The sequence below is a fragment of the Chaetodon auriga genome, chromosome 16 (assembly GCF_051107435.1).
Source record: "Chaetodon auriga isolate fChaAug3 chromosome 16, fChaAug3.hap1, whole genome shotgun sequence".
Taxonomy (NCBI): Eukaryota; Metazoa; Chordata; class Actinopteri; order Chaetodontiformes; family Chaetodontidae; genus Chaetodon; species Chaetodon auriga.
In genome coordinates, this window is record NC_135089.1 from 8,011,462 (window position 1) to 8,039,379 (window position 27,918).

The 27,918-nt window shown below is 43.6% G+C and overlaps 2 protein-coding genes across 6 annotated transcripts; one reads left to right on the plus strand and one right to left on the minus strand.

The window, feature by feature from the left end:
* The first annotated feature begins 632 nt into the window (after nt 1–632).
* nr5a5 (nuclear receptor subfamily 5, group A, member 5) lies at nt 633–4,152 on the plus strand. The gene is made up of 7 exons (XM_076751917.1): nt 633–732; nt 1,609–1,724; nt 1,946–2,087; nt 2,389–3,146; nt 3,323–3,442; nt 3,576–3,723; nt 3,905–4,152. Exons 1-7 carry the CDS (start codon nt 633–635, stop codon nt 4,150–4,152), a joined length of 1,632 nt encoding a protein of 543 aa, XP_076608032.1.
* A 660-nt stretch (nt 4,153–4,812) lies between these two features.
* camsap3 (calmodulin regulated spectrin-associated protein family, member 3) lies at nt 4,813–27,867 on the minus strand. Of its 5 annotated transcripts, none has more exons than XM_076751915.1 (18): nt 27,378–27,867; nt 20,923–21,185; nt 14,014–14,154; nt 13,691–13,777; nt 13,282–13,314; nt 12,338–12,476; nt 12,113–12,252; nt 11,939–12,023; nt 11,798–11,840; nt 11,649–11,704; nt 11,335–11,368; nt 9,117–11,244; nt 8,899–9,023; nt 8,343–8,635; nt 8,143–8,236; nt 7,585–7,703; nt 7,371–7,489; nt 4,813–7,238 (listed from the first exon to the last, which is right to left on the minus strand). In XM_076751915.1, exons 1-18 carry the CDS (start codon nt 27,508–27,510, stop codon nt 6,939–6,941), a joined length of 4,332 nt encoding a protein of 1,443 aa, XP_076608030.1. In that variant the 5' UTR covers nt 27,511–27,867; the 3' UTR covers nt 4,813–6,938. The 5 variants fall into 5 exon arrangements, with proteins under 5 accessions (XP_076608030.1, XP_076608029.1, XP_076608026.1 ...); XM_076751914.1 differs by having other exon boundaries at nt 11,335–11,371; XM_076751911.1 differs by having other exon boundaries at nt 11,335–11,407.
* Nucleotides 27,868–27,918: the final 51 nt, after the last annotated feature.

The following is a 27,918-nucleotide window of genomic DNA, read 5'->3' on the forward strand; positions in this document are numbered from 1 at the left end:
TACCAGGCACAGGGATGATTTGCACTTCTGATTCTTTCCATACATTTTGTGGATTCTACTTCTGTACTTTTACTGAAGAAATATAAATGAAGCTCTCTTACTTGTAATGAGTATTTATACATTGTTATATTGGTACTTATGTAAAGGACCTGCGCACTTCTTCCACAACTGCATAACATCTAATGCTAAAATACATAATAATACTTAGATTTCATGTTAAACTCGAAGAATTAACAGGAACTCACAACAGGAACAGGAATTGCCTGTACTTCTGACTGTGCACTCTTAAGTGGACTCTTATCTTATCAGCTGAACTCCAAGATGGCTCTGTGATACTGGAGTGATTTCATGACAGTAACACTCCAGCAGGTGGACATCTGTGTGTTTCCCATGGAGAGGCTGGCTGGCTTGCTGACTGGGTAGGAGTGCCAGTCAGGAGAGGTTTTATGACACTCACTGCAGATCAAAGTCCGCTTGTGGGCCTGGAACAACCATCAGTCCACCAGGGCTGTTGGGCTTTCCTGCCGGCCTTTCTGTGGCTCTCCTGCGATGTCCACCTGGTCTCCTGATCTCTGCAACAATGACGGTTAGACGGCTGGAGTGACGCTGAAGCTCATGTCCCCTCAGTCAGAATGGACCTACCTGGTTATCACCCACAGCAGCCGCAGCCTCTGGTCCACCATCCTGGCAGCTATCCAGAGGATCTGTTAACTTTGGAAGGATCATCAACATGTGAGTATAAGATGGGTAGATACTGCTCTTTTAGGCAGGGCTCATAAAGAACTGTCCAAATTTGCAATGTCATACAGGTAGCAATGTCTTAAGTGTTGTGTTTTGAAAGTCAGTATCTGCAAATTTACATTGTGAATTAGTACAGAAAGTATATTGATCACATCTATCTTGAAAGTAAATCCATATTTACAGAAGTAAAGGTACATAAGCGGTGCACAGACTGGTTTCTGTGGAAGTTACAATCCGTAATCTTTGGGAATTATGTAAGGTTCATGTCTGTGAGCATGGTCAAGCAAGTCAAGATGAGTGATAAGGTACTGTCTGTAACAGTACCTTATCCTGGCCTGGACTGCTCGCTATCATAACAGCTGAGCAATAAACCTCATTAGATGACATTAGATGACATACTTACATACCAGCAGCAAAGCACTCAACCAGAGCATTCTGCAGTACTTGAAGTCAGATCTGATAATATTTCTGTTTTCATCCCAGATATATCATTAATTAGCAATCTGCTGTGACTGACTTGAGATTTTACCTGCACTGATGCAAAAATGAAATATTGTGTTGTATTATTGTTTGTATTATTGCAAATAATTCCCAACAAACCAAATACAACATTGTGGAAAGTCCACTCATCTTCAGCATATCTCTATTTTACTAGGAGTAAAGGAAAGTAAAGGAAAAGGGAACAGGAAAGACGGTTGGAGCAGGGTCTAGTTTCTGAATCACGTATGGCGTGTCACCATAACAATCTCAGTTGAACAATCAGCTCTTGTTATCTCACCTTGTTCCATATTTGCCACCTTTAGTACTAGAAGTTTGTGGAATGCTGTGCATTTGACATTTGATGTCAACTGCGGTGTCATTCTGCAGCTCGGGAGTTAAAGACAGAGCCAGACGGCAGACCAGAGTCAGAGGAGAGCTGTCCCGTCTGTGGAGACAAAGTGTCAGGGTACCACTATGGGCTGCTCACTTGTGAAAGCTGCAAGGTAATGGACACAGTTTGGACTGTCCGTGAAAAAATATGTTTTCTGTAACAGTTCCATAAGGTGTTTGGTGTTATAGTACATAACAAATAGCGACAGTCAACTACTGTCGAACTAAGATATATTATTTCTGTAACTATGATGAGACATATTGTATATTGTCTTGTAATCTGCAGAGTGAAGCAACAGGTTTACAGTCTCTCTCTGTCTCTCTCTCTCTGCAGGGCTTCTTTAAACGCTCAGTGCAGAACAATAAGCATTACACCTGTGCAGAACAGCAGAGCTGCCCCATGAACCTTTCACAGAGGAAACGCTGTCCTTCCTGCCGCTTCCAAAAGTGTTTGGCGGTAGGCATGAAGAGAGAAGGTAAATAGCCCCAGCCTTCACAGAAACACATACATACACTCACGTCCTTGCAATTGTATTCTGCTTCACAATTGTGCCTTGCTTTCCTCTAACATTCATAAGGTTTTTATTCTCCCATGCAGTTTATCTAAAAAGTCATAAAGCAGTGCCGTATGTGCATATGATTATGCATACGACTGTTTTATGGAGCTAATTCGAGCCATAAAAATGGAAGAGGGCATATCAGATTTGTAAAGTAAATATGGCAATGTCTGAAATGTGTTGAAACACCTTGATAATTTGTTTCATGTTCCATCAACAGCAGTAAGAGCAGATCGCATGAGAGGTGGCAGGAATAAATTTGGCCCTCTGTACCGGCGGGACAGGCAGATGAAGCAGCAAAAAGTATGTCACCAGGCAAACACTGCTCCCTACAGGATTAAGATGGAAACTACCCAAATTAGCCAACCCACAGTTTCAAATGACCTTCACCTTATGAGCAGTCACACAGGTGCTCCATTGTCCTCTGATGCTTTTCATCAGTCCCACATTTATCCCTCTGGCACTGGGCAGACGGGTGCGCCCATACCTTTGGACTGTACTACGAATGCAGACAGGGTGCTCACTCCTCCACCCCTGCCCTATCCTGGACTGTACCACTGCACCTTCCCTGGACACCTCCAGGAGAAAAGAGAAATGGCTTTTAGCTACAGCCAGGCTTCAACAAACTATCCAGTGCACCCAACTCCGAACAATTCATTTACACCAAGAAGTACACCAACATCATCCCCCTGTTCCACACCAAGCTCAACCACCCCTCTCTCCCAGGCTCCCACCCAAAGCTCAGACACTGCCTCATCAGCCACTCTTACACCCAACTTCCTAAGCCAGCTCCTGGAGGGGGACCAGGAGGAGAGCCAGCTGTGTGCCAAGGTCGTCGCCACTCTGCAGAGAGAACAGGCCAACCGTGGCAAACATGACCGCCTAAATACATTCAGCATTATGTGTAAAATGGCAGACCAGACTCTGTTTTGGCTGGTGGAGTGGGCCAGGAACAGTGCCCTTTTCAAGGAGCTCAAGGTAACGAATCATGGATTTATAAGGTTACACAAACCTCTTCATAGCAGTAGAAAGCTGTAATTTGCTGTGTCAGCAGAACTCTGGTGTTTACTCTTTGCTGTGTGTTGGGCACTGGAGGTCAAAGGGCATAGCCTTTGATTTGCAACAATATCAAACACATGTTTATGCTTCCAAAGGTGGAAGACCAGATGGTGCTGCTGCAGAGCTGTTGGAGTGAGCTGCTGGTCCTGGATCACCTCTGTAGACAGGTGACATACGGCAAAGAGGGCTGCATATATCTGGTCACAGGACAACAGGTAAAGGTTAACACTAACTGCACAAAATGCATATCTTATGATCACTAGAAATGTCCTTGGATAGGACATTATGTATCATTTCAGACTGCACATAAGCTTTAATTCCGATCACAATTTTCTCATTCTGATACAGATCGAGGTGTCAAACATCATCTCTCAAGCAGGAGTGACACTAAGTGGTCTGGTATCAAGAACCCAGGACCTGGTGTCCAAATTGAAGGCACTCCAGTTAGATAGACATGAGTTTGTCTGTCTCAAACACTTGGTGCTGTTCAATCCTGGTGAGCTTATAGTACATTAATTATGAGACGCACATAAGGTGTAGCTTGTTAATCAAGTTTATGAACTCGTAGTTGTGCATTTTTCTCTTCGTGTTACTGTCATGCTTGTAGCTTCAGTTGTCTTTGAGCATGTGTCGGTGTGCCAATGATGAATATGCCACTTATCTTCCTTCTGCCTTAGATGTGAAGTCAGTGCAGAACCGCAGACAGGTGGAGCAGACACAAGAGAGGGTGAACAGGGCCCTGATGGAGCACACCCAACGTAGTCATCCAGGACACTCAGACAAGTTTGGCCAGCTGCTGCTCCGGCTGCCCGAAGTACGCAGCATTAGCTTGCAGGTTGAGGAGTATTTGTACCAGCGCCATCTTCTGGGAGATTTGCCCTGCAACTCTCTACTCACTGAGATGCTGCACACCAAGCACAGCTGAGGATATCCTGCTGTTTTGTCAAGTTTGCCACTGTGAATTTTTGCACCTCCATTTTGGCCTTTCAGACTGAGCTGCACTTTTACTTTTCACGATTGGTGCAGATAGAAAACAGACATGCTCTTTAACCGCCCTTACAAGACACAGAAGTGAGGAGGAAGTATGCAATCCAGGATCAGAAATGAAGGCGAATATTTACCTTATCTGTGTCACGGCCACAGTATTACCACAGCCAAACAGCCCAGTTTTTCTGTCAGTATAGTTGGGCAGAGTTGAGATCCAAACACTGTCATGTTTTTTATAAAGCAGAAAGAGCTCAACTGTGTGTAAAAAAAAAAAAAAAAAAAAAAAAGGAAAAGTGCATCATCAAATAAAGAAATGTTTTGGTTTTTTTTTTTGATATGCCTGTGTACTGAATAACCCATGACTAAATTAACTCAAGCGTCTGTACCAACATTTTAACATGCCACTGTCACTGTTTCAGTGTCTGCCTGAAAAGCTCTTTTCTGCAGCTTCACCGTTTCAGCAGCAAGATTTTGCCTCCACCTATCGACTCGTGGCACTAACTAATATCAACTGCACCCATTCAAAGTTCTGATAACATAAAACAATGAAAATCCAAGCGGGGAAATAAACATGGGAATGAAAAAATATAGATGGCGGTGATTTAAAAGAAGGATTTTTATTTGTCTGGTCCAGTTGCCAAGGATAGTCAATTTATGAAATGAACATACATAATGTGCTGGCACAGATTTGATAACAAAAGAGAAAGAAAACAACATGAATGTTATGACAACTTCTATGAAATGAATGAGTGATTTACCACCTTAACCAAAAGAGACATAAGTAGAACCTGAAACTAAACATCAAATGCACCATCTAATGCAAACCAAATAAATACACCTCAGGGTGACGTGGGGGTTCCTAGGGGAGAATTGCACAGAATCAAAATATAGTGTTTAACTACCACATACTACTCTTTACAAACACATAAATACAAACATCCACTAATTCCATATGCACTCCTCCACTCACACTTTTAATCAATCATCTTACCATTTTTCCTAAATGCTCCTTGACATTTTTTCACATCACTATTGGAATCTCATTCAAACAACACATTTGTTGGAGGCAGTCAGTGATTTCAAAGAAGACAGCTGCACCGTGGCAGCTGCTGTAGTGCTAAAGACTGCAAAGGAAGGGAGGAAGGCCAACTTCCCACAGAGTTTGTGGTGATATTGACCTGATCACAAGCAATTGCAGGGTTGAATGTTTTTTTTCCCCCAATTGCATGGACACACTGGCAAAAAAAAACCAAAAAACAGCTCAGCGTTTTACATTCCCCCAGTTATGCATGAAGGAGTCTCTCGAGACTTTGTGGGGGAGATGAGGGCTGTTACAGTCCGGAATGATCCTTCATTAAGAAACCTACTGTTTACATGCCAGGGCACACAAACAGGGAATCATTTAACAAGAAACAGACTCCTAGTGACCTAAAGGATTTATTAATCCCTAGACAAAAGGTTTCAGCCATTTTCAGCTGTTTGACAATTTCTGTTCATTCTCATTCACTCATTTTCATCTCAAACATACATCTCACTAATGCTTAAGCAGCAGGCTAGCTTATTCGTAGCTTACAAAGGTCAACTTACTTTTTTACAAATCATTGTCAAAAAAAATCAAAGTAATCAGCATTCAGCATATATTAAATCAGCATTGATTATCATTTTCACACAGAGCTGCATCCAAGTAATGATAAACATGATAAAGCCCTCCTTCATGTTTCCAGTATTGTTTTTCAAGGTAAGCTCAGATAACATTTCAATTCATCACGTTGAAAATGATAAAGCCAAGTTAAGAGGAAATAAAGTCACATGAATTTCATTCTTCTTTCAGCTCTCAAAGGCCGATTTGTCCAGCATGTCAAACATGTCAAAACAGTATAAAAAAAACATCCAGATGTCTACAGCTGAAGGAGAGTTGGAATGGAGTGGAATACACAAACTATGGGGGCACAGGCAGTTTCTAGATGTGCAAGTCCAATGACAACCACAGTAGCAACTACCAGTGGAGCCCACAGAGGAATCACCCACTTTTTTCTGGTCCTGACCAACCAGTGAAAACACCCCTGAATGGAAATGAGTGGTTTAAGTGTGTGTGTCCTACATTCATATGAGAGCAGCGTTACCTGCTATTCATTTTCAGCTGAGATCTCCTATCAGAACTGAGAGCTGAGCAACTTATCTCAGTAGACTGGAGAGAGAGTGAGCCCTGGAAGAAGAAAAGGCAGCAAAAGGAAAAGCAAGCAGACATGAGAGGGGTGGGAACTACTCTGGCCCGAAATACTGTTGTGAGGGCAAAGGCAGTGTGGTTGTCCCCTCTTTTTCTTACCTAAGAGTCTCAAAAATGACTCCAGGGGCAGGGTAAGGCAAGGCATGAGGAGGCAGGGTGCAAGGTAAAGAAAATTCTTCATCCCGACAGAATCGGTTGCATTACATTTTACAATCTAGGTTGACCAGGCAGAGCCAATCAGAAGCTCTCAAGAGAGGAACTATTGTAACTACATTGGCTGAATGTGTGAGTGATTGGCCCTTTCTCTTGGCATGTAGAGTTGACTGGATTGTTCTTGGTGTCCAGGTTGATAGCTGGCCAAAACCAGTCATGCTGTCCACTGCTAGTGTAACTCTGTAATAAACAAACTCAAGTGCCTCAATGGCCAAAGTAGAGGACAATAAGAGTCAAGTTGGGAGTTGGTTCCCTGAATTGTAACACCCATTTTGAGTAGGTCTTTATTTGGGGGTGCCAAGCTTCTTCGGAGTTCCTGGGCGCTTTTGCCAAAAGTGACCGGGTATAGTGAAGGCGTCAACACTCATGGACATGGTTTTGGACGGGATGACAGTGAACTGCTTGCGGTCAGAGCTGTACTTGTAAATGGACTCAACCATCTCAGGTGTGATGACCCGAGGGCCAATGCCAGTGAGCCGTACCATCTCCTCAGTTTCAGGATTCATGGTGTAAACTGCTCTGAATTGGCAGCTGGTATCTCTGAAGAGGATGAGGAAGTGGTTGGCCGTGCTCTTCTCCATTTCCTGAAGAGAAAGAGACAGGGAGAAAGAAAAAAACACAAGGGTAAGAGCAGCTGACAACTGACATCACAGTCACTTGTAACCCAGTTTAGTGTGGACCTCTTTGTTGGACTCTGACACAGCAGCATGGCTTACCTCTACAATCTTGTTTTTCTGTGGTTCATTGACCTTGCCGGCCAGGCAGCAGCGAGTGATAGCATTATGGATGATGAACTTGTTGGACTTAAAGCTAGGCTCCTTGTACAGCTTTGGTCCTGCAAAACATGGCATTTCAAATGTCATTAATCCAAGAAAACAATGCTCACTGGATTCATTTTTTAGAACCTTTTGTTTGGAATATATCACTGACCTGTGTATTCTGGGATTGAGGCAGGGGAGGAGATAGTGGAGCCATTCTCCCAGTCCTTCTCTCCATTCTGAGCACTCATTCGTCTTGGTGACATTAGCCGGGAGGGAGAGTGTGAACGGCTAGAGGGAAAAAAAAGAGTTAGTGAGGAAAGTCAGTTCTTGACCTTGAGATTGTGTGTACATGTTACATGTACCCTTTACCCTGATAGCACTGATAAGAGCTACCACAAGGCCTGTAGTTGGTATACAATTATACACACATTAATATTTTGACAATATTTTAGGGATGGCAATGGTGCTGACAGAAAATATTTACAGACAAATTTTGAAAGATGATCAACAATAAAATAATGGTAATAATCACAGAGTTAATAATTGTTTATTTTACTCCACTGAATCACAGATAATCTCATATAATGATATTGTTATTATATCAATATGTTGTACAGCTCTACTTTATTATAGTATAACCTTGACACTGTTTTAGACCAAATTACATGTCTCCCACTTCCCAAGTGTTTCTTAAGTAAACACAAGCCATCGTCACCGTGCAGGTTACCTGGGAGACTTCCTGACAGACAAGCCTCCAGAGTCATTAGCCATAGAGGACAGGTTCATAGTTGAGTGGGAGTACACCTTGTTCAGCTTGGTGCCTACAAGGAGGAAAATAAATCATATTGAGAAACCAAATACATGTGAGTGTAGAAAGACAGCATACAAAGACCAATACCAGTGTGGGCAAACAGTAGAACTATTTACCCATGAAACCCTTGACAGGGCTATGAGAGAGGACAGAGTCATCTCTGAACACAGTCTTGGGTCTCTGCTTCTTGACACCACGAACCGTGGTGGGCTTCTGCCTCAGCACCTTGTCCAAGTCTTCCATGATCTTCAGCTGCTGTCTCCTCTCATACTCCTGCCTAGTGAAGTCTCCTCTGCGCTGGGGAGTCCCCTCGACTGGTGGGGTGCTTGATGCTGGAGGGGTGCCTGGGGTCTGGGGTCTGTCTTCGCTCTTATTACCCCAGCCCTCGATGATCATCCACTGAGGCTTACTAAAAGGACAGAACGATAATGTGTAGGACTTTCAATGTGTGACACTACTTCCAACAAGTAATGATGACAATTGTTTCACTCTTTTAACACAGGACAATAAATCCAGCATATATCTGATGATGTTTACATCAGTAATATGGTGCAAAAACCTGACCACAGTAATCGTAAAACTTTACAAACCTGAACAATTTAATGCAAGATATTCAATGCAACAATCTTAATTCCAATATGAATACAGGTACTTGAATAAAAAGGGTCTCACTTTGATTCTTTTTCTTTTTCCTGCTCAAGTTTGCGTCTTTTCATCTCTTCTGCTCTCTTCTGCTGTTTTTCCAGCAAAGCTGCTCTTCGCTGGGCCATCTCATCCTCTGGTCGCTCCTTGTCATCCTTATAACAAAGACAGAAGTAAAAAGGTATAAATGCCTTACAAAAACTGCATTTTTAGAATGGTGCATACAGTAATAACAATCAGCCACCTACCTTGAAAAAGAAACCAACCCCTCCTTTCATCTCCGGCTCTGTTCGCTCACTCATTGAGTCAGAGAAAGCGTCGGGTACTTGTACATCATCCTCCAAATCTCCTTGCAGAGCAGACAGCGAGATCTCTATCAGGCTACTGCGTTTGCCATTCAACATCCCCGCAGGGGCATCACTCTCAAAGGAGCACTCTGATGGGGCCCCAGAGCTGCAGCCCCCAGCTGCAAGCCCTTCCTTCTTAGCCAAAGGACCGTGTGAGGGCCCAGCCTCCAGGTCCATGCTGAATATACTATGATCGTCATTGGAGCCAACTTCTGATAGAGCATCATCTACAGCAGGACGAGAAGTCAGGGTAGGAGTTGGTACTGGGGTCAGAGTAGGTGTGGGAACAGGAGTTGGACCAGATGAGTGCAGCTCAACTAGGCTGTCAGAGTCACCAATGGAGAATGAGGATGAAGTCTGGACTTGGGATTGCCAGGGATTTACGCGACGAAGGTGGGGAATGCGGTCCACGTTTTGAGGTGGAGCGATGACCCTCGATAGGGTTGGGACCTTAACATCCAAGGGACGACTGTGTTGGTGGTGTCTAGGGCTTTTAGGGGGCACAGATTGGGCTCTACGATGGACTTGAGGAGATTTAGGAGGAGTGGTGTGGTTTGTGATTTTGCGGGATGGCGAGGGAGAGGAGGACGCTGAATTTAAATCTCGGGTTGATTCTCGCGACACGCGTGCAGGAGCAGGGGCTGGGGTGGAGGTTTTAGGGCTGGCTGGAATGACCCAGGATTTGTTGCTCGAAGTTGAAGCTTTCTTCTTGATTAGCTGGTTCTGCTGCTCAGTCAGCCGCTGCATGTCATTTTGCAGGGAGCTAAGTGCTGCAGTCAGCTTGGACACAGCATTGTTATAGTCCCCTAGGGGAGCTACCATTTTCTCACTGGGTGTCCCAGAGCGCTCTCCCGGTGTACCTGCCTTTTCTTTAAAATGACTGGCTTCCTTTTTGAGTCCTCCCTTGACATTACCCTCATCCTCCACTGAGAGGCGCTGTTCATCTTGGTCCTGCTGCTCTTCCTCTTCCATTCGAGCCAGCCTTTCTTCCAGTGTCAAACGAGAGAGGTCTTCTTCGGTGGATGAGGTGCTGACCTGGCCATCCCCACCTTCCCCTTCGGCTTCGCCCTCACGCTGCTCCTTCTTTAACTGCAAAAAGGCACTCTTCCCCAATCTTTGCCGGTGTTTTGCAAAAATGGCCTCAATGCGTTTTTTCTGGGCTTCAATAGCCTTGCGCTTTTCTTCAAGCCGAACCCCCAGCTCTGACATCTCATTATTGAGTTGTGGGCTCTTGCTGGGGCTTTCTTCGGACTTCTGGGCCCACGTTGTCATCGGAGGAGAAGTGGGGTCGCAGGCTTTGGGAGAATCCATTGCTTGCTTCTTTTTGCGTTCTGCAAAGCTGGTCATCTTCACACCACTGTCAGACATCTCTTTGCCATGGCCTCTTGTAGAGTGTGCACCAGCAGCCGGTGTGGTTGGAGTGGACTGGGCCTTTGGCAGGTCTTCTGATGCATCTGAGTCAACGCTGCCATCTCTCAAGACTGAGTCATCGTCTCGTGAACATTCAGAGGTGTTTCTGGTGCGAGTGGGCTCCCTGGACTCTCCTGTGGGGCGGTATATCATTCCTGAGCGTGTAGGGGCAGAGCAGCTGATGGGTGCTAAGTTCGGCAAGTTATGTCTGGAGCTAGCAGGGTCATCAGGAGAATGGAGGTAGAAGCCATCAGGAGCACCATCAGGGTGTAAACGAGGCTCCATCTTGCTCTCGTTGTGGATAATTTGTAGAGCCTCTTCAATGGTGGGCAGCTCTCCCGTTTCACTTGCTGCAAGGCCATTCTCCTCTGCCAACCTTGGGATACTGGGAGTCTGGGTGGCCCAAGAAGCTCTCTGTGGACCGTTAGGGCCTGGTGATTTGCTGAGTAAATGGCTGAGGTCTTCAGGAGGGGTGTAGGGCACCCGGGTCATATTTTGGCCTGTTGGGTTGAGTTGGTCTGAGCTCACAGAGCGGGTTATCACAGGGTTGCCCATCACAATGTCCACATCACTGTCCAGGCCAAAAGGAATGCTGAAGGATACTGCTGACAAGGGGCGGCTATAAGGAAAAAAAAAAAAAGCGAGTATAAGAACAATAAAAATAAGTAAAAACACAGTGTTTAAATTTTACTGAATGTGTAGGTCCTACCTGAGAGGTTTCTTGCTCCATGTCTTTCCAACTCCTTCTATATGAGACATTGAGGTAGACTGAGTCAAAGATCCTGAGTACAATGGGACACACACAGACATGTAAAGGCATGCACACCACACAGGGATGCACAAAACAACCAAGCAATACACCAATAAGAGGAAAAAATATGTACAATAAGTTGTCACAAGACACATCTAAAAGACACAAAAACAAGGACTGGGGGAAATGGGTGAACCACATTGTAAAATGATAGAAAAAGACACAAGAAACTGTAGCTTGATGTAATGATGACAAGACAGTCTTAATCTTACCTGACGCAGGAGAGGAGATGGGGAGGAAAGGCTTCTTGAAGATAGAAGGGGAGGTACTGTAAGGTAGAAAAACAACTTTTCAGTTCAAACAAGTGATTCATCCAAAAAATGTCAGACTACCGCAAAATCATATTCAGAGAGCTTTGTACCTGTTACCACTCAAGCTACTTGGTGTTACTGGTGTAGATCCATCTAACAAAAAAAGAAAAACCCCGATAAGACTCCGTAACAGATGTTCAATATTGTGATTACACTTTATTAAACAGGACCACAAAATTGGCAACACTTACCTAATGTGTCTATTGGCTGAACAAATTCCGGCCTTCGTACTTCAAACCAGCAAAGCAGTTCTGCTAGGAAGCTCAGCAAGTTGAGCTAAGTTCACACAAAACAAATAAGGCACTCAATACTTTTGTTAATGTGTCAATCAGATGATTAATGATCAGGAATGTGAATGTAAGTACCTGAAGCTCCTGTGGTGTGTACAGCATGTCCTCCAGTGCCACATGACAGCAGCTCTTCAGACAGCTGTCACAGAATTCTCGGATGAACTGCAGGTTGTACAGGCTGTCTGCTACAGACATGGACTCCTTCATGCAAACATCTTACAGAGAGATGAAAAAAAGTGTTAAAATGGCATATATATAAATATTACCAGTACTAAATAACTGTTAGTGGTTTGTTGGTACCTTCAAGTCTTAGCAGGCCAGGACAATAGTAATGAATGACCGCAGCAACAGCACAACCACTGGACAAGTCTTTGACTTCATTCACCACTGGAAAGATAGGCTTTTGTTTGGACTGAATTTTATCCTTCCTGTAGCGGAGCTAAAAACAACAAAAACAACAAATACAACAATCAAATTCTGCTGAGTAACCTTAATGGTACTTTGTTAATGTTTGTATGTAAAATATATGTCATATCAGTTAATGTTGAAACCTTCATCAAAAGCAAGGTTTTCCAAACACGGTTAGATATTCTATATGCACTGTGATGCATAACATAAACTGTTACAAAGGAGTATGAATATAAGAAGAAAGGACAAATAAAAGTCATGCTAACGTGTGCACGAGAGAGCCTAGATGAACAAATGGCAGATACAAAAGGAGTGATTTAATCAGAGCAGAAAGAAGGAAGGATTTGTCAGGAGAAAGTGGGACAAGTGAGGGTCTCAGGAGGCAAGAGAGAGAAAAAAAACAATGTTTCAGGTAGCCTACGACTATAGTATAGAGACAAACAGTCCGCTGTCAGCAGGAACCAGCTGAAAACAGGCCTGTCACTGTTAACCCCCATAGCCATTCAAGTACAAAAACACACCTCTGTCTTGCACACCAGAGGAACAGGTTGTACATGGCAGTTTGAAGGCCTGCTTGAGTACTGACTGTGATTCATGCACCACTCATGTGCCAACAAACAATGCCTTTTGCGTCCCTGTCCTGCCCCGCCCTAAGACATCTATGCTGTGACATGCAATTTAATGCAAGCTAGGTTGTGATGCACACTAGCATTCCCACACCAGCATATGGGGAAAAAAAACACACCTGACTTTCAGACAAGTGCTGATAAATTTGATGAAGACACTTGAGGGATGGAGGGACAGGGGGAGGGAGCAGAGGAAAGGAGGGAACTTACAGGAACAAGTTTCCAGTACCAGCGAGTAGGACACTGTCAGAGAGGAGGAGGGACAGGAAATAGAGACAGACAGGGAAATGGAGAACAGGAGTACAAGGAGAGGTATTAAGCCTACAGTGGAAGAACTAGACAAACTAAGGAAAGGGTTGTGATGACGGTAGTTTCCTGAAATGACAAGACAACCTTGTTGACAAAGCAATGAAGCTACCCTTAGTTTTATAGTGCAAACCAGTATGAACGGGTAAAGGCCTACATGTGCAGGACTAACAATGTGAGCTTGATACAAAGCACTTTGGGTGCTTTTTTATAGCACTGAGTGCATAATCCTACACAGATTAGCATGTGTGCTTGGATATAATGATGTGTGCCAAGGAATAGAAATACACTGGATTTGTAATGCAGTACTTACAGAGGGTTGTACAGGTTGGGGCTCTGTGATGGCCTGAGACGTGTCATTCTGGGATCCTTCAGTATGTTCTCTGAGCTTCTGGTTTAACTGCAAGCATGCAAACAAGACAAAGCAGTCGACACGCACAGATTACATATCTTCAATAATCTATTTCTTGTCATGTTTCTGGCATCGTGGGTTAAAGAATTACAGCATCCTTAGTTCTGCAGCTAAACAGACACTGGATCATCTTCAACAGAGGTCTTAGGAAGATAAACATCTGAACAAGATAGTAAAGACGTGTGCTTGACACAAGCATTGTTTTTCTTTGGCTTCCTCCTTACCACATTAACCCAGTGAAGCAGAGCATCCTCCCAGCTGGAAACTCCACCCAGTAGCTCAGCAGAACCACATGTCTTCACCGCAGTCACTGTCTCCATGGCTCCCACGGCCATCAGGGAATCAATCACTGCCAGGTGAGCACTCTGCACCAATCACATGGGAGAAGCAAGAGGAACTGTCAGAGATGTGACAATTCACAACGAAAGCCAGAGAGTCCTGACAGCATCAATCAATTACAGCTAACACAACAATGCCTTGCACTGACATTTCCACAGTTTTAGCAGGGCACTGCTCACTGCAGATCATAGATCACCTCTAACTGCGGCAGCATTACAATTAATTACCAGCAGCATCCTCTAGAGGTCACCAGAAGCCAGCTGTGAGTCAGCAGAAAGCAGGACAAGAGGTTTAAGCAAGTAAACACACAGCAGTGGATGTGCGTGAACTTTGGACCTATGTTTAAACAATCATTAAATAGGCAATGGACCTGTACTACTAACACGTGTGTTCCAGGACTGTCATTCCTCAGCTGCTTTACCTTTATTTGCCTTCTCTCCAGCATGCTTCCCTTTCCTATTGCGCAGTGAAATATTGCTGTATGAGTCATGTGCAATAGACTACAGGATAAAATGAGGTGCTGTAACTAGATCACCAGGAAGCACAACAATGAAGCGCATTCTCTGTAAGAAACAGGTGTTCCACGACTTTCCTCCAGTTTTCGTACATGAAAGTGTTTTTGTCAGACAATGTAATTGAAGTACACAACTACACGACTACAGAAGTACAACAATCAAACATTATTTCTCTTGCTTACACATATTTGATATTCCCAAGCATCTGTATCCAACAGACATAAGTGCATTTCCTTATACTTGAGAGGCCAATACAGAGTCCTTTCTAACGGCTAGAGCCCATTAAAACACACCACCAACATTATCAGCTCAGTCAGAGAGAGTGCCTTAACTCTATAAACCTGTTAGCTCATTAGAAGTTGTGCTCTGTTTGTACCATGGACAGTGCTTTGTGTGTCTAAACCTAAAACAGATCACTGTAAATGATTCAGATATTTGAACTATTTCAAGTGCATTTAATTCATACAGACAATCGGCAAATAAATGAACTCTAGGGTTTATTCATAATAAATAAAGCACTCCTGTCTTTTGTTCAGTTTCACTTTTGTGCAACTATTAAGGTGATCACAGTAGCTGGTAAACAAACATCTTTCAAGTTTTAGAAAGCCTCAACAGGACCACAGGTCATTAAAAATGTCAGTACTGCAGTGGTACTGGAGCCCCTCTCTCCTTGATATACTGTAGCTAATTGCAACAAACTCCTTGTTAAAATAATGAATTCTGACCAACAGAGAAGACAGACAGGTCGCAAACAACACATTCCTGTCATGGGACCACTCCTTCAATCTCCAATCTTCAGTTTTGAGCCTAATCTGTGCAAATCAGTGCCTGTTCCCTTTCACTGCTTACAAATTCCACTTTAGGGGCCAGACATTCCTCCTCTAACCTCTTACGTTGCCCCAGATGGGGGCTGGTGGCAGTCCAGCTGCGTGCATGAGCCCTGTCTGCATGTCTGCCTACTCAACCCTGATGTAAAGTGCTGACCTGGGCAGACCCGGTGCTGGGGCAGGCAGGGAGGGCTATGCCAGCAAAGGCTTGTCAGATAGCATTGGGCCCAGCTCTCTGGATGTGCTGCAGTAAGTCACTGGGAGCTGTGTGGCCCTGGCAGGCCTGCCCTCCCGACACTGTTGCCAAGACTAGAGCTGCTGCTTGTGTGTCTGTGACATGACTTGTCTGTTCAGTGGAAATGTCTGCAGTACAAGAGGGGACAAATGGCCTGATAAAAGGGACTGGGGCGACTCAGGGTTAGCCACAGTCTGACTGATTCAGAGCACCATTAGCAGGGATAACTGAAACACAGTAGGACTGGACACAATTTAATTTACATCACATCAACTTTTATACTATGAATATATTGTATTTGCAAAAATTCTGTTGTCCAAAATAAATTAATACCTATATGGCAGTGCCAATAAAAAAATAACATTATTATTAGGTAAAATTTATGAATGAGCTATTATATTGGATTGCATTAGACTTTACAAGTGTACAGTGTCCGCTGAGTGTATATTAATATTGAGAAAATATTGTGGCTTTAATTTCAACCATTTTGTTCCTGCATACTTGAGACCTGCTAAATTCTGCCAGTAGCTATGTTTCAACACTTGTGCATACAAAAATAAAGTGATTTAAGGTAGTACATATTTTTGCATTTAGCCACAAAGCATAATCATAGGTTGGAGCTATTGTCACAGTGTGAAAGGAGACAGGGTGACGCAGAGAAAAGGAGAGGCAATGAGAGGAGATGAAAAAGAAAGAATGTCAGACCTTGTGAAAGTGGCCATCTGTGTTGTCATGCTGTACAGTAGTTACTCATATGAATGAGAGGAGGTTAATTCATGAGAAAAACAGCAGAATGAAAGGGGAAGAAGGGGTTGTAAGTGGATTTCCCGTTGCAGACCCATAAGAGCTCACTAAGCTAAATCACAAGTCTGCTTAATGAGAGGGGAGAGAGGAGCAACTCATGAACACCCAGCACAGAGCCTGCCAGATCACCATAACAACCAACCAGCTGACCCACAATGCATCTCAACACAGGCCTGACCACAGCATTGCTCCGTGCCCCTGGCTTAGCACCGGCTCTCTGCTTGGAAACATCCAGCCAGCAAACAGTTAGCAGCGCTCAAACCGATGTAACAGAGAGAGGAAAAATTAATACTTCATCAATTAAGCCCATCAACATGAAATCTTTCTGGCTCTATTTGGCAAAGCTGCTTGCATAATCATGTCAATAACTGAGTCCAACAAAGAATGCAAAGGCATCTTGTGGATCATTAAGTGAGATTACAATGAGGGCAAAATCTGATTATGTCTGAAATATGACTTAACCCCATCCCCCTACCCTCCCTGGTGCATACTGAGGGGGAGACAAACAGGGGGATCAGGCAGGTCTGGGGCCCAGCAGGGGATTTTAGACAGGAGGGTCTCTCAAAGCACATGGATATATGACCACTGATATTTACACGAACTGTATGCTTAAACAAGGAAAACCACTGTAGAACAGCTTTACAACAAAACTTATCAACACACGGCAGATAAGTTTTAATTACTACTCCACATTAGTTTCTCATCAGGCCCAAAGCTGAATAAACGGTGTAAGATGATGGTTAGTGTTTCTGATAGTCTGCCACTTCTATTTTCAACTAAGCTCCTGACTGATGCTCACTTGAGCAGAAACCTGCCAACACAGCAGTATGATTTAAGACAAAGTGTCAGTGCCTATCTAAAACCAACAGGGGACCAGGAAGAGGGTTAGCTGCATTATGGCTACATGACTTGCTTTGTCACTGTGGGAACAAATGCTCCAATCACCAGTTTAATAAAAGTAGTAGTTATGTATTCAGTTATTTACTCAAGAGTACGGTTTATTTGCAATGGGTAATCCTGATTAGATTCTACGGTCTCAACCTACAACAAATGTAGCAAATTAGTTTGATGTTGTGAGACATGTTAGGTCCATGGTGAGTCAGTGGTCATCTCTGGCGTGTCATCCAATCGTGGATGATGACGTTCAGTCTGCATTGCAGATTATCTCTAATCTGGGTTGGGCCACCACCAGAAGGACAGTTACCAGTAGGGCACACATACACACAAGCGCACTCACACATGCGCGCAAACACACACAGTTTCAGCAGCTGGTGGCTCCACTGCTCAGGATGTGCCATCTACAAAGTGTTTCTTTCAGGATAACCCTGGCCTGTAAAGACGCTGGTGCTAGCTTGGTTCGCAGGGACAGTGCCAATGACTGACTGCTTTAAGGCCTTCATGCCAGCCTCTGCACACACTTGCAAAGTAGGGCAAAAGCTGATTCCTTAAAACCCATCTAGGCGCTGAATTACGCAAATCAATGTAGCTAATTTTTCTTCAGGTTTAAAGCTTTGTTGACGAAGTAAATAAATACGTCTCACCTCATTTTCTGAGATCATTTTGTCAAATTATTTCATTTTAGACTGGACCCGCTCATATTACATACAATTCAGTGGAAAGGGGGGCTCACTTTCCACTTGTCCCAGATCACACAGGTCACACCATCATTTTCTAAGTATTTGTCTAGAAGCAAAGACAAACAGCATGTGCTTCTTCATCCTGTAGCAGCAGCATACAGCTTGATGAGGAGAATAATTATAAGTGAACTATAATGTGTCTGTTTTTGCCCTACTTTGATAATAGCATAGACTATGAAGCTCTATAAGGAGCAGCTCACTGGCACTCCGTACTGATGCTGGTGCAGCAACCAAAGCCAGTACCAGCGTCTTTACGGGTTAAGGGTCAACCTGTATCCCTGGATTTATACATGAGCCAAATTTCACAACACAGCAAAGATGTAACATGTGCGATGCATCAACAACAAAGTGAAAAGTCATCTGCAGTACACAGCTTGGCAGATTAACTGGCAGTAGTGTTAATTTGTCAGCAACACGCATGACTCAACATACTTTTGTGTGCATGAATTATATGCTATCCTCTTATTTGACACAGACATGTGAAGCTTTAATATACAGCAGTGCTGCAGCAGATTGCTGCTGCTCCAAAGCCGTTTACTGGCCAAGACCCACATTGATGCTCCATCCTTCTAATGCTGCTGCAGCATGACCCACTTTCTTTGCTTGCCACACTGTAGCTACAGTGTCAGTCAGCAGCAGACAACCTCAGAGAGCTGCCTTGGGCCAAGCAGAGACTGGAAGTCTCCTATGCCAAAGCAGCAAACAGCAAATGCAGCATTAATATTAACAGCCAAAATAAGAGTTTAATGATTAGGATTTACACTGGAGATTTTCCATGGGTTGGCCAGGACGTAGCACCCAGAACTAAGACGCACGCAAACAGACAAATCCATACACGCACAAATTACAGCAACACCATGCATGAAAGAGACCTACTGTGTCATTAGACCATTGTAGTAGTGATAATGATGATGATAACATTGTAGCCATTATCACTTTAACTACTTTTTTTTTTTTAGGATATTTTTGCCATTAGATGCTTTGGTGCAAAATGGCACATCTGTCACCACAGGTTTTGAATAGTCAGAAACCAAACAGTGGTCCTACATAGACTCCTAGTTGTAATATGACCTCAAATTTGATGCAAGGGGAGGGTACATGTGACATGCTTTAGGCTGTGGATTTTAGCAAAACACTAAACCAACTCCCATGAAAATAACAGTACTGAAAATTACTGAAATGGATGGAATAACACTGAAATAGATACTAAGACTTGCATAGTTAGATTATGACGTGTGGAAGAAGAGGTAGTACAGGATATGACAAACTAGTAATAGAGAGGAAATTCTCGTTACAGGAACCTTTTCCACTCTGTCCCAACCAGTTTTCTTCATGTACTGTGTCTTTCATCATCATCTGTCCACAACAACCAATCTGTCAGGTTACAAAGAACAACTTTGCCAGTAATTATTTACATTCATGTTGTCATACTAGATATAGCTACACTACAATATTACATTAACCTACATTGAAATTCTCATACCACCAGGCCTACACTGCTAATGGTCACACAATTTCTAAGCCGTTTAGGTTAGAATTGTCACAGCTGCATGCACACCTTTTCAAGCATACAATCAAGCTAACAATCACAAGAGCACCAGCAGTGCCACACCTGCTGCAGTAGCCAGCAGACAAACAGCTTTCACCTAACAACGACACCATCCATACAGGTCCCTGGAGAGTCCAACTGAGCTTTCAAAAAAACAGCACATGGTGCACTTGTATGTGTATGTGCACCTAGGTGAACATGCACATAGAGGATTTTGTGTATTTCCACTGTGGGTTGTTACTATTTGCAGTTTAATGTGTTAAGCCTGTTCATTTGATTTCTTATCTTTGTATTTGACTTGTACTGTGCTTTTTTGTTGACACTATGTGACTTTAATGGGGGTTTTTTTTTTTTTTAAATGTTCTTGTTTTGTATGGACCCACAAGTGGACTGGCAACCAGTTTGTGGAAGCTAAATGGGATCTCAATAAAGGCAGTTGGGAGAAGGGCAGTTTTTGAGTAAGTTCATAATCTGTCTAGAGGGAGGTTTTGAAAGGATACTTCAAAATTGAGTTGAAGCGAATTCCTGTTGTGTCAGCAGAGGCAGAAAGGGAATAAATGTTCAATTAAACTGTAAAGCATCCCTCCTCTTTGAGACTATTATGATTCCTTATTTGAAAATGAACTTAGTTATCTGCAGGTTTTCAGGATGAAGAATTTAGGACTATATCATGCGCGTACTAAATAGACAGAGAATGAGAGATCCATTGTCAAGGGCTAAGAGGACAAACCAGTTTCTCTTGCTTTAACTCAGTGAGTCAGCCCAGAGTATTCTCTCAACACAGTATCTAAAGTTTCACCAGAACTGTTTAGCCATTGTTTTGCAACTGATCTGGACCATCTATTGAATCCAGACTCTCCCTCCCTCTCACACCCTGGAATTAAAGCAGTCGTGTCACCATAACCGCCCTAGTCCTAGCAGCTGGATCCACTCATCCTCTAGGATCAGCTGGGGGCAGCATAGGGGGAGGGGAGTGGGGTTGAATGAGTGGGGGTCTTTTTGATGTCCTTTAATCCCTAGAATCAAAGCATATACAAGCACCTATATCAACAATAGCATCTGGTTCCACAGGAGGAGATATTCACTCTTCTGGGTGATAGAGAAAGCAGTTTCTACCCAGTTATGGGTCAATCCATGCAGGCCACTGCCCACAAAATTGCATGCCAGACTGGTGTGGGGTCATCACCTATGTGGTTACTGTTTCCCATAACCAAAACATAACATTACCATTTTGATGGGTTTGTGCCGGAGGTCTGCATCAGTCACTGGTGTGTTCTGATCTTTGGAGACGATGCCTCTCTGAGTGAGGAGCTGCAAAAGGGCACTGTTGTCTTTGGGCTGCGCCGCAGCTTCAGTGCCCCCCAGTAATATGCTGTAGGTGCGGCAGTAGAGCTCCGAGGACTGCAGCAGGCGCGTGACTGGTGGTTTAAGGTGCTCCTGCTCATACTGGTCACAGTAGAAGGGGTCACGCAGCTCTGCAGGGACATTTTCTACCAAGAGACAAAACATACAGGCACAGTTAGATAAGTTCCTGCAGCAGTGGTGCTACTACAGAACTGGTTGCAAAGTTTAATAAACAATATATTGAGGGAGATCATTCTCATTAGCAGTCCCTTCTTGTCTTCAGTCAAAGATCATCTGGAGTGCTGTTGCTGGCTTGGAAAGCTGCTTTCAGCCAGGTTTGGTGGCAGATTAAGACAGCTGGTGTATACCCTGGAGCTATAATCACACGAGTGAGTAGAGCAGAGCAAGCATCAAGGTCAGTGGGGCATGAGGATCTCAGAGGTTGGCATCTTCAGATTACGAGACTGTCGCTCATTTCTTCCTTCTTTTTAAACCCCTTGCCTCATTTTTACCCAAAACTTCAGGGAACATCTCTTTCAGATCTTCACAGAGATGACCTCAGTAGTACAAACCAGAAACCAAATCAGAACCTGCGACCTCAAAACTACCAACTCAACTCAGAGAAAGTGTAGGAAGGCAACATGTAGTACAATGAGTGGCTAGCTGAATATTGTTAAAGAATCTGTTCTAACTGGTCCTTCTGTAAATAAGATCACAGCAAACGCTTCCCTAAAAACATACACTTGACACACCCTCTGTGAAACTGGTTTCTCTGCATCCAGACCAAACCAGCAGCAAACTCAATAGCCTGTGTCTCTTTGCAAACATACTGGAATAAGCCTCTCACTGTTTTAAAGGGCCATCGGGAAAAAGGTTGACAAGCTGAAAATACCAGCAGTCTGCCTGAAAAGAGAAAGGAGAAACTTATGAGTGTCTAAGTTTGTGCCTAACAGAGAAACACAGAGGTTATTACAAGGGAGGTGTCACCGTGTTGTTGTATATCATTATAAAGTCGTGTAATGGATCCACTGACATCAGACAAAACAAAACGCCCAGCTTCAGATTGGACAATGCCCTGTTCTCTGTCTCTCACTCTCACATCGTGATGACTATAGCTGTCAGACAATATTGTTAGTCACGCCACATGGTCCATTTTGTTGTAAAAATACTCCAGCGTGCCAAAACTACAATGCTCACTGTAAAACTGTAAACACTGTGATACACCAACCAAAATGCACACCTTAGTGAAGAAGAAAAAAAAAGTCTTCCCACGATGACGTGTAAAAAAAAAAAAAAAAAGAAAGAAAGAAAAACTACCCCAGAAGGCAAAGCAGAATGCAAATGCCACAACTGAGTGAGATGAGCGAGATCGATATGAGCTTGATTTGCCTGTGAGACAGTCTCACCATGAAGACTTTTTGTGTCACATACAGCATGCCACAGAAACACATACGGCACAGGTTGCAAATCCATCCGTAATGTTCCAAAACTATGAACCTGAACATTAAAAACAGCAACAATCTCTGGACAAAACACACACCTAATGTTAAAAAACTGAAATGAATAAGGAGCATAAAGAGTAGTTGGCAGCTTTAAGCGCAGCTTTGCCCAAGCACAGAGGAATGTGATGCCTCCACAATGTTGACATCAACAGACCTCTAGGAAATATTTACATTAAAAACACAAGCTTGTGTGTTTGCATAAACTGGAGCAACAGCCTCTCTGTCACTTTCACAGGTCATGAGGTCAGTGCTTATCTACTGCTCTGAGTAAGACATCATGCCTGCGGGTGAGCAGGCAGCTTGCTCATCAAGTAGAAAGGGTTAAGCAAGCATTTACCATCTACTGAGGAGATTCTGACCAAGAGACTTAATCCGTAACCACCTGCAGGTGCCCTGTCCCGCAGCTGACCCTGACCTCTTATCCTCCTGACAAGGAGAAAACTGATTTTCTCGACAGCAGCGTCACATTGATGTTATTATCACAAAACAACAGACAGAGAAAGACCACAGCACCAGTTCAGTGATCGATTGGTATGCGCAATATTTAATCATGTGAAACTGGATTAACTATTGAAAAGTATAGTGGAACGGGTGGAGATTTCCACTGGGGCAGCAGTAAGTTCAGCTGCGTTAGCTCCTATCTGTACTAACCTGCATTGCTCGATAGCCTGCTGATAACTGGAGTCATGTGTCCTTCTACTTCAATGACTGATCGAGTTAGTGCGCTGGTCATGTCACAGACATTTCCACACATGTCGGACAGTAATCAACAGACAGAGCAACATAAGCACATCCAAAGGTTGATTGAAAGATGCCACCATTTAAAGCTAACTGGCTCCTTCTGGGGAAAAGGGGTTAGGCAAGACCCCCACCACCCACCCCTTCTCACTTTACATGCAAGTGGAACAATCAGAGTTGGATTTCAAGAAGGTTGTCACAGTAACAGTGAACATTAAGTAAGTCTCTCTATTAATAACACAGCGCAACAGTTTGCAAAACCTGCTGGATTAGGCCACTGGAACTCTTCAGGACCCCTGACACAGAATCAAGTTCAGACAGATTAGACATTTCCACCCTGAGGTCATGTGCATCAGCGCATACCGGCCCCATCAAACATTTTGTTTGCCGATAAATTTTTTTACCACATGAAAATCTCTTACACGTTTTGATAAGTCTGTGAGCAATGACTTCTAAACCCTAAAAACTGAGCTATAAACGTCTACATCATGCGGTGGAAAGGATAAAACACAGATGATTATCCACTCTCTTTTTCAGAACAAAGCAGGTACTGTTTCATTGCCCCCAAATGTAGCAGTGGTGAGAGGGGCGATGTTAACACCCTACCCCACATGTGACCACTAGTTCTGAGCAAAATACTAATGCCAACATAAACACTACAGCTTAGACAAGACTGGAAGAGGTTGCCAGTAGACCTGTCTATGTGCTAAGACTGTACCATTCTATTTACAGTAATAATGTTGTCTAATTTCAGCATGTTTCAACAGCCAGCAGTATGTATATGCATGCAAATTAACATATTTGATCAACGAACCAACTTCTTACAGCATGTTCTCATAGGGAACAAAAGCACACTTCAAGCACTACGCGAGGTCTATCTCATGTCCCTATACACTGACAGGTCCACTTATGCCATCCCTGACAGCCCTGTGTATCCTGTAACATGTCTCCGCAGACAGCGCTCTAGTATGACATAAGCACAGTAGCTTTAAATTGCATTAAAGGGCCAGTGCACAAACAGAATCACATCCTGTAGAGAGAGTGTGATTACGTTGTGGGTGCTTAAGAGACTAATGGGACAACACTGGATAGAAGAGTGACAAAGCGTGCAGGATGTATTTGTTCTGGCCAGTATCCTCCTTGCAGTAGCGTTGTCAACTTAGAAGCCAACTGAGAACCAGATCTTCGCATATTTTTCTTTATCTTACATTGGCCTGCGTGGTGTTGCAAATGACTTCTCTTACAATTGACTATCACATCATCTTGAAACACACGGTGTAACTCAGTAACTGTACCAAAGGGTTTAGCCAAGTCGAGTTTCATACTGTACACGAACAGGACTTCCTACAGCTTGACTAAATAATAATAACAAGGCTACATCCTCCTCAGGTCCTTGTCCCTTGTTGACTCACCATAGTTACAAATGATTGGGAGAGGATGAGTAATCATTCCAAGAGGATTTAAATGTGATCCAGGAGGAGCTTTGTAGCTAGGTGAAGCTACCATGCTAAAGAAACACATGTTCGGGCACATGCAGGTACAAGGTGGTTTGGTGTACTACAGAAAAATAAATACACAAATCAGGAGAGGATATCAAAGAGACTGATGACCAAAACAGGGAATGTTTAAGCTGGGCCATAGGTTGTTTCATAAGTGGTATTTAAGCTGTTTACAGATAGATTACAAACACGCACAAATTACATCAGTAGCTTGGGCTCAAAGAAAACTGAAAAACAAAATCATCCCTTTGAACATGTCAGTTTATATGAGAGAGTTTCTCCCAGCCCTACAAACTGGTGAATCAAGAGTTTCTGGTCTCATTCCAGTGTAAAGACACCAATTATTTTACGTCAACTTCAAATGATCTTTCAAGTCATCTGTCACAACAACTTAAAGTGCAGCTCATACACTGCATGCTTGCCAAACAACTTTCTTTCAACTTGATGGAAAACATTACACATAAATCATACGTCAAGGTATAACAAAAGATCATAAGACACCGACCCGGCACTGAGCCACCGAACATCTATCATGACAGTCTTAAAATAAATGCAGCCCAATACAATAATAATATGAATAACATAATAATATGAATAGGCCTATATGTGCCAAAAATAACATCTATGACATAAAGAAACCAGTACTAACTAGTGTATTAGAACATGTAATGAGATTATATGCTGGTTCTCAATAATGTTATGATGAAAGCCCAGACATAATGACTGGGCGGATCAAGCAGAGTCTATGAGGAACACCCATAATGTATGGTGGATGGTTCTGTGTTTCATTGGCTGAAGGAAGCAGAAAACTAATTGCTGCAGCTCTTTTCTTTAGCATTCAGAGAATCTGACATGGTTTAGGCATTATGTTTCAAACTGTTAAGTTTAGGGATGTTATAAATTGCTGATTTTTACAAGACACTGTATCTTTGGTTGTGGTGAAAATCAGGGCAAAAACCCTGCAGGAGGTTTGTCTAAAATGTATTCTGTGCACTTCTTCTCCTATAGAGATCCTTTTCAATTTAGCTTGTTTATGTCATTAGACCGTTGCAAGCTCCCAAAACCTTACCATCTAACCTTTTGAAATTGTTATGTCTAAATTAAGACCCGAGATACGTGCATTGTGTCGTCCATGTGAAAGTCCATTTTGTATTGCGCCGACTCAGAGATTAAAAATGTCGCCTATTGTCATTATTAAGTTTATTGACCTGGAAGTGCTGAGTCCCAGATGACCCGCTCTGGCTCCTGCTGTGCTATCTGCTGCTCTACCCAGCTGAGCTTTTGGGAAGGGACTTGATGATGTCACCTTGACTTGGCAGAAAACAGTAAGGCAGCTGAGTTGATTAGGACAAAAACTACACATCAACACAGTCTTGGTCCTTTTCCTGTAGGTTGGCGTGGAGAGTGACTTTGACCAGAGGGCGTGGTTGAGGTGCTAAACAGAGCACGCAGAGGCTGCAGCAGCCTATGGTCCTGGTCCCACGGCCTGCCTAGGATTGTGTAACACACACTCCATGTTGTTAAAGTAAAATAGAGTTCACCCCACTCCCCTTTCCAGCCGAAACTGAGCGAAGTCTAACATTAAATCCTTGACCATCAACCTCTTGAGTATTTATTTACATGCACATTACAGGAATGACAAGGTTTGTTTTGTTTTTGTCTTGTGTTATTTTAGTAAATATGCCCAGGACTGCTTGAAAAACAATGCCCTGCCTTTAGACTACAGAGTGTCCTCTTCTGGTAAAGTTACTATGAAATGAAATGGGGCCATCCAGCCTTTCTCAAACAGGACTGCTGTGGTATCTTCACCAGATAGGACTTCAGGACAAAGAAGAGACTTGTTATCACCTCAGGGTCAGAGCTGACGCTGTCCAAAGGCAAAACTATGTCTTATGACACGTATTCCCCATGCAGCATTATTTTCTTAGGTGGGTGTGCTTTGAATCAGAGGCTGGATGGTTCCTCACCAAGTGCCTCTTGAGGTGTGTTGGCCAAGGTTATTGAAAGGAACCCCCTTCACAAACTGCGATGGAATTACAGGTCTATTCACTCAGTGCACGATGAGCACACAGCTCCGCTTTCCTGGTTATGAATTGCGGGAGAAAGCGGTGTTCACATTGGCTGCTGCTGGCTGTCATCGCCGATAGTGAAGAATGGGACTGGAAATCATCTACGCCCCATGTGCCATGTCTGTGTAACCGGATTAAAAACATATCCAGCAACCTGCAATTTGTGACTGAAGCCTGGCGGCTAGAAATACGACAAAATGGGTTAGCATGATAAGGCCTAGGGAGGAGGCCCGCTTCTCTGACACACACGTACCTAGAAAATGTGACTACACATTGAGTGAGGACAAATGACATGTGTCAAAAAAAAAAAAATGCATCGCGTGCACGGTCCCCCTTTCATATGATGCTCTTTGTGCTGAAAATCGCTGAGCTACACACAGACTGCAGTTCCCCTACATGCATGTGCTTTTCGCTACACTTCTGAGCAGAATATAAACATTTTGCTGGACAACAAAAGGATGGTGGTCTTCACACGACCTCTCTGAACAACATCACAACTCACCAGGCCTGTAGCCTCAGCTCAAACCCACCTGCACTGCCGTAGGACTTTGCCAACAACCATCCGACACTCGCGCATATTTTTGCTTTAGTACAGTCATACAAATCCAATGGCTTTATGTCTGGGACCACAAAAGTCTTCTTCATGGTAGGGGAGTCCACCATAGCGAGTCTGTAAAAAACGAGAAGCGGTGCTGGCAAAAAAAGGGCTACAAGACTGTATAAAAATATTCAGGCAATCATTCTTTTAGCTGATTATTCCACACGATCGGGGCTGGGAGTACGACTGTGGGTTTAGTCGGGAAATTATCCGCCCCGGAGCTGCTTCCGAGCCAGTTAATGTCCTTTTCCGTGCGGGTTTGGAGACGAGATCCCGGAGAAATTCTGCCTTACGACCAAGCAAAGCCCCGACCCACCGGGCTGTTAGAGAAAACCGGACTATTCCCCTCGTTTGTCCCCTTTTTCGTCCGCATTGCTGTGCAGTCGGTTCACTGTGCGCAGCTCCACGGAGAACCCACCGATGACTGACTACCAGGTGCTCCACACTGGCATCAGTCGCTCACTCACACCGTC

Excerpts from the sequence above, each read along its gene's own strand:
- nr5a5 (XM_076751917.1), top strand. The coding sequence starts at position 633 with ATGGACCTACCTGGTTATCACCCACAGCAGCCGCAGCCTCTGGTCCAC. Across the intron at positions 2,088-2,388 it reads GGTAGGCATGAAGAGAGAAG|CAGTAAGAGCAGATCGCATG; the intron begins GTAAATAGCCCC and ends TTCCATCAACAG. Across the intron at positions 3,443-3,575 it reads ATCTGGTCACAGGACAACAG|ATCGAGGTGTCAAACATCAT; the intron begins GTAAAGGTTAAC and ends ATTCTGATACAG.
- camsap3 (XM_076751911.1), bottom strand. The coding sequence starts at position 27,510 with ATGGTGGACTCCCCTACCATGAAGAAGACTTTTGTGGTCCCAGACATA. Across the intron at positions 14,155-20,922 it reads GGCACAAACCCATCAAAATG|AGTGCTCACCTGGCAGTGAT; the intron begins GTAATGTTATGT and ends TGATTGGTGCAG. Across the intron at positions 7,239-7,370 it reads AGAAAAACAAGATTGTAGAG|GAAATGGAGAAGAGCACGGC; the intron begins GTAAGCCATGCT and ends CTTTCTCTTCAG.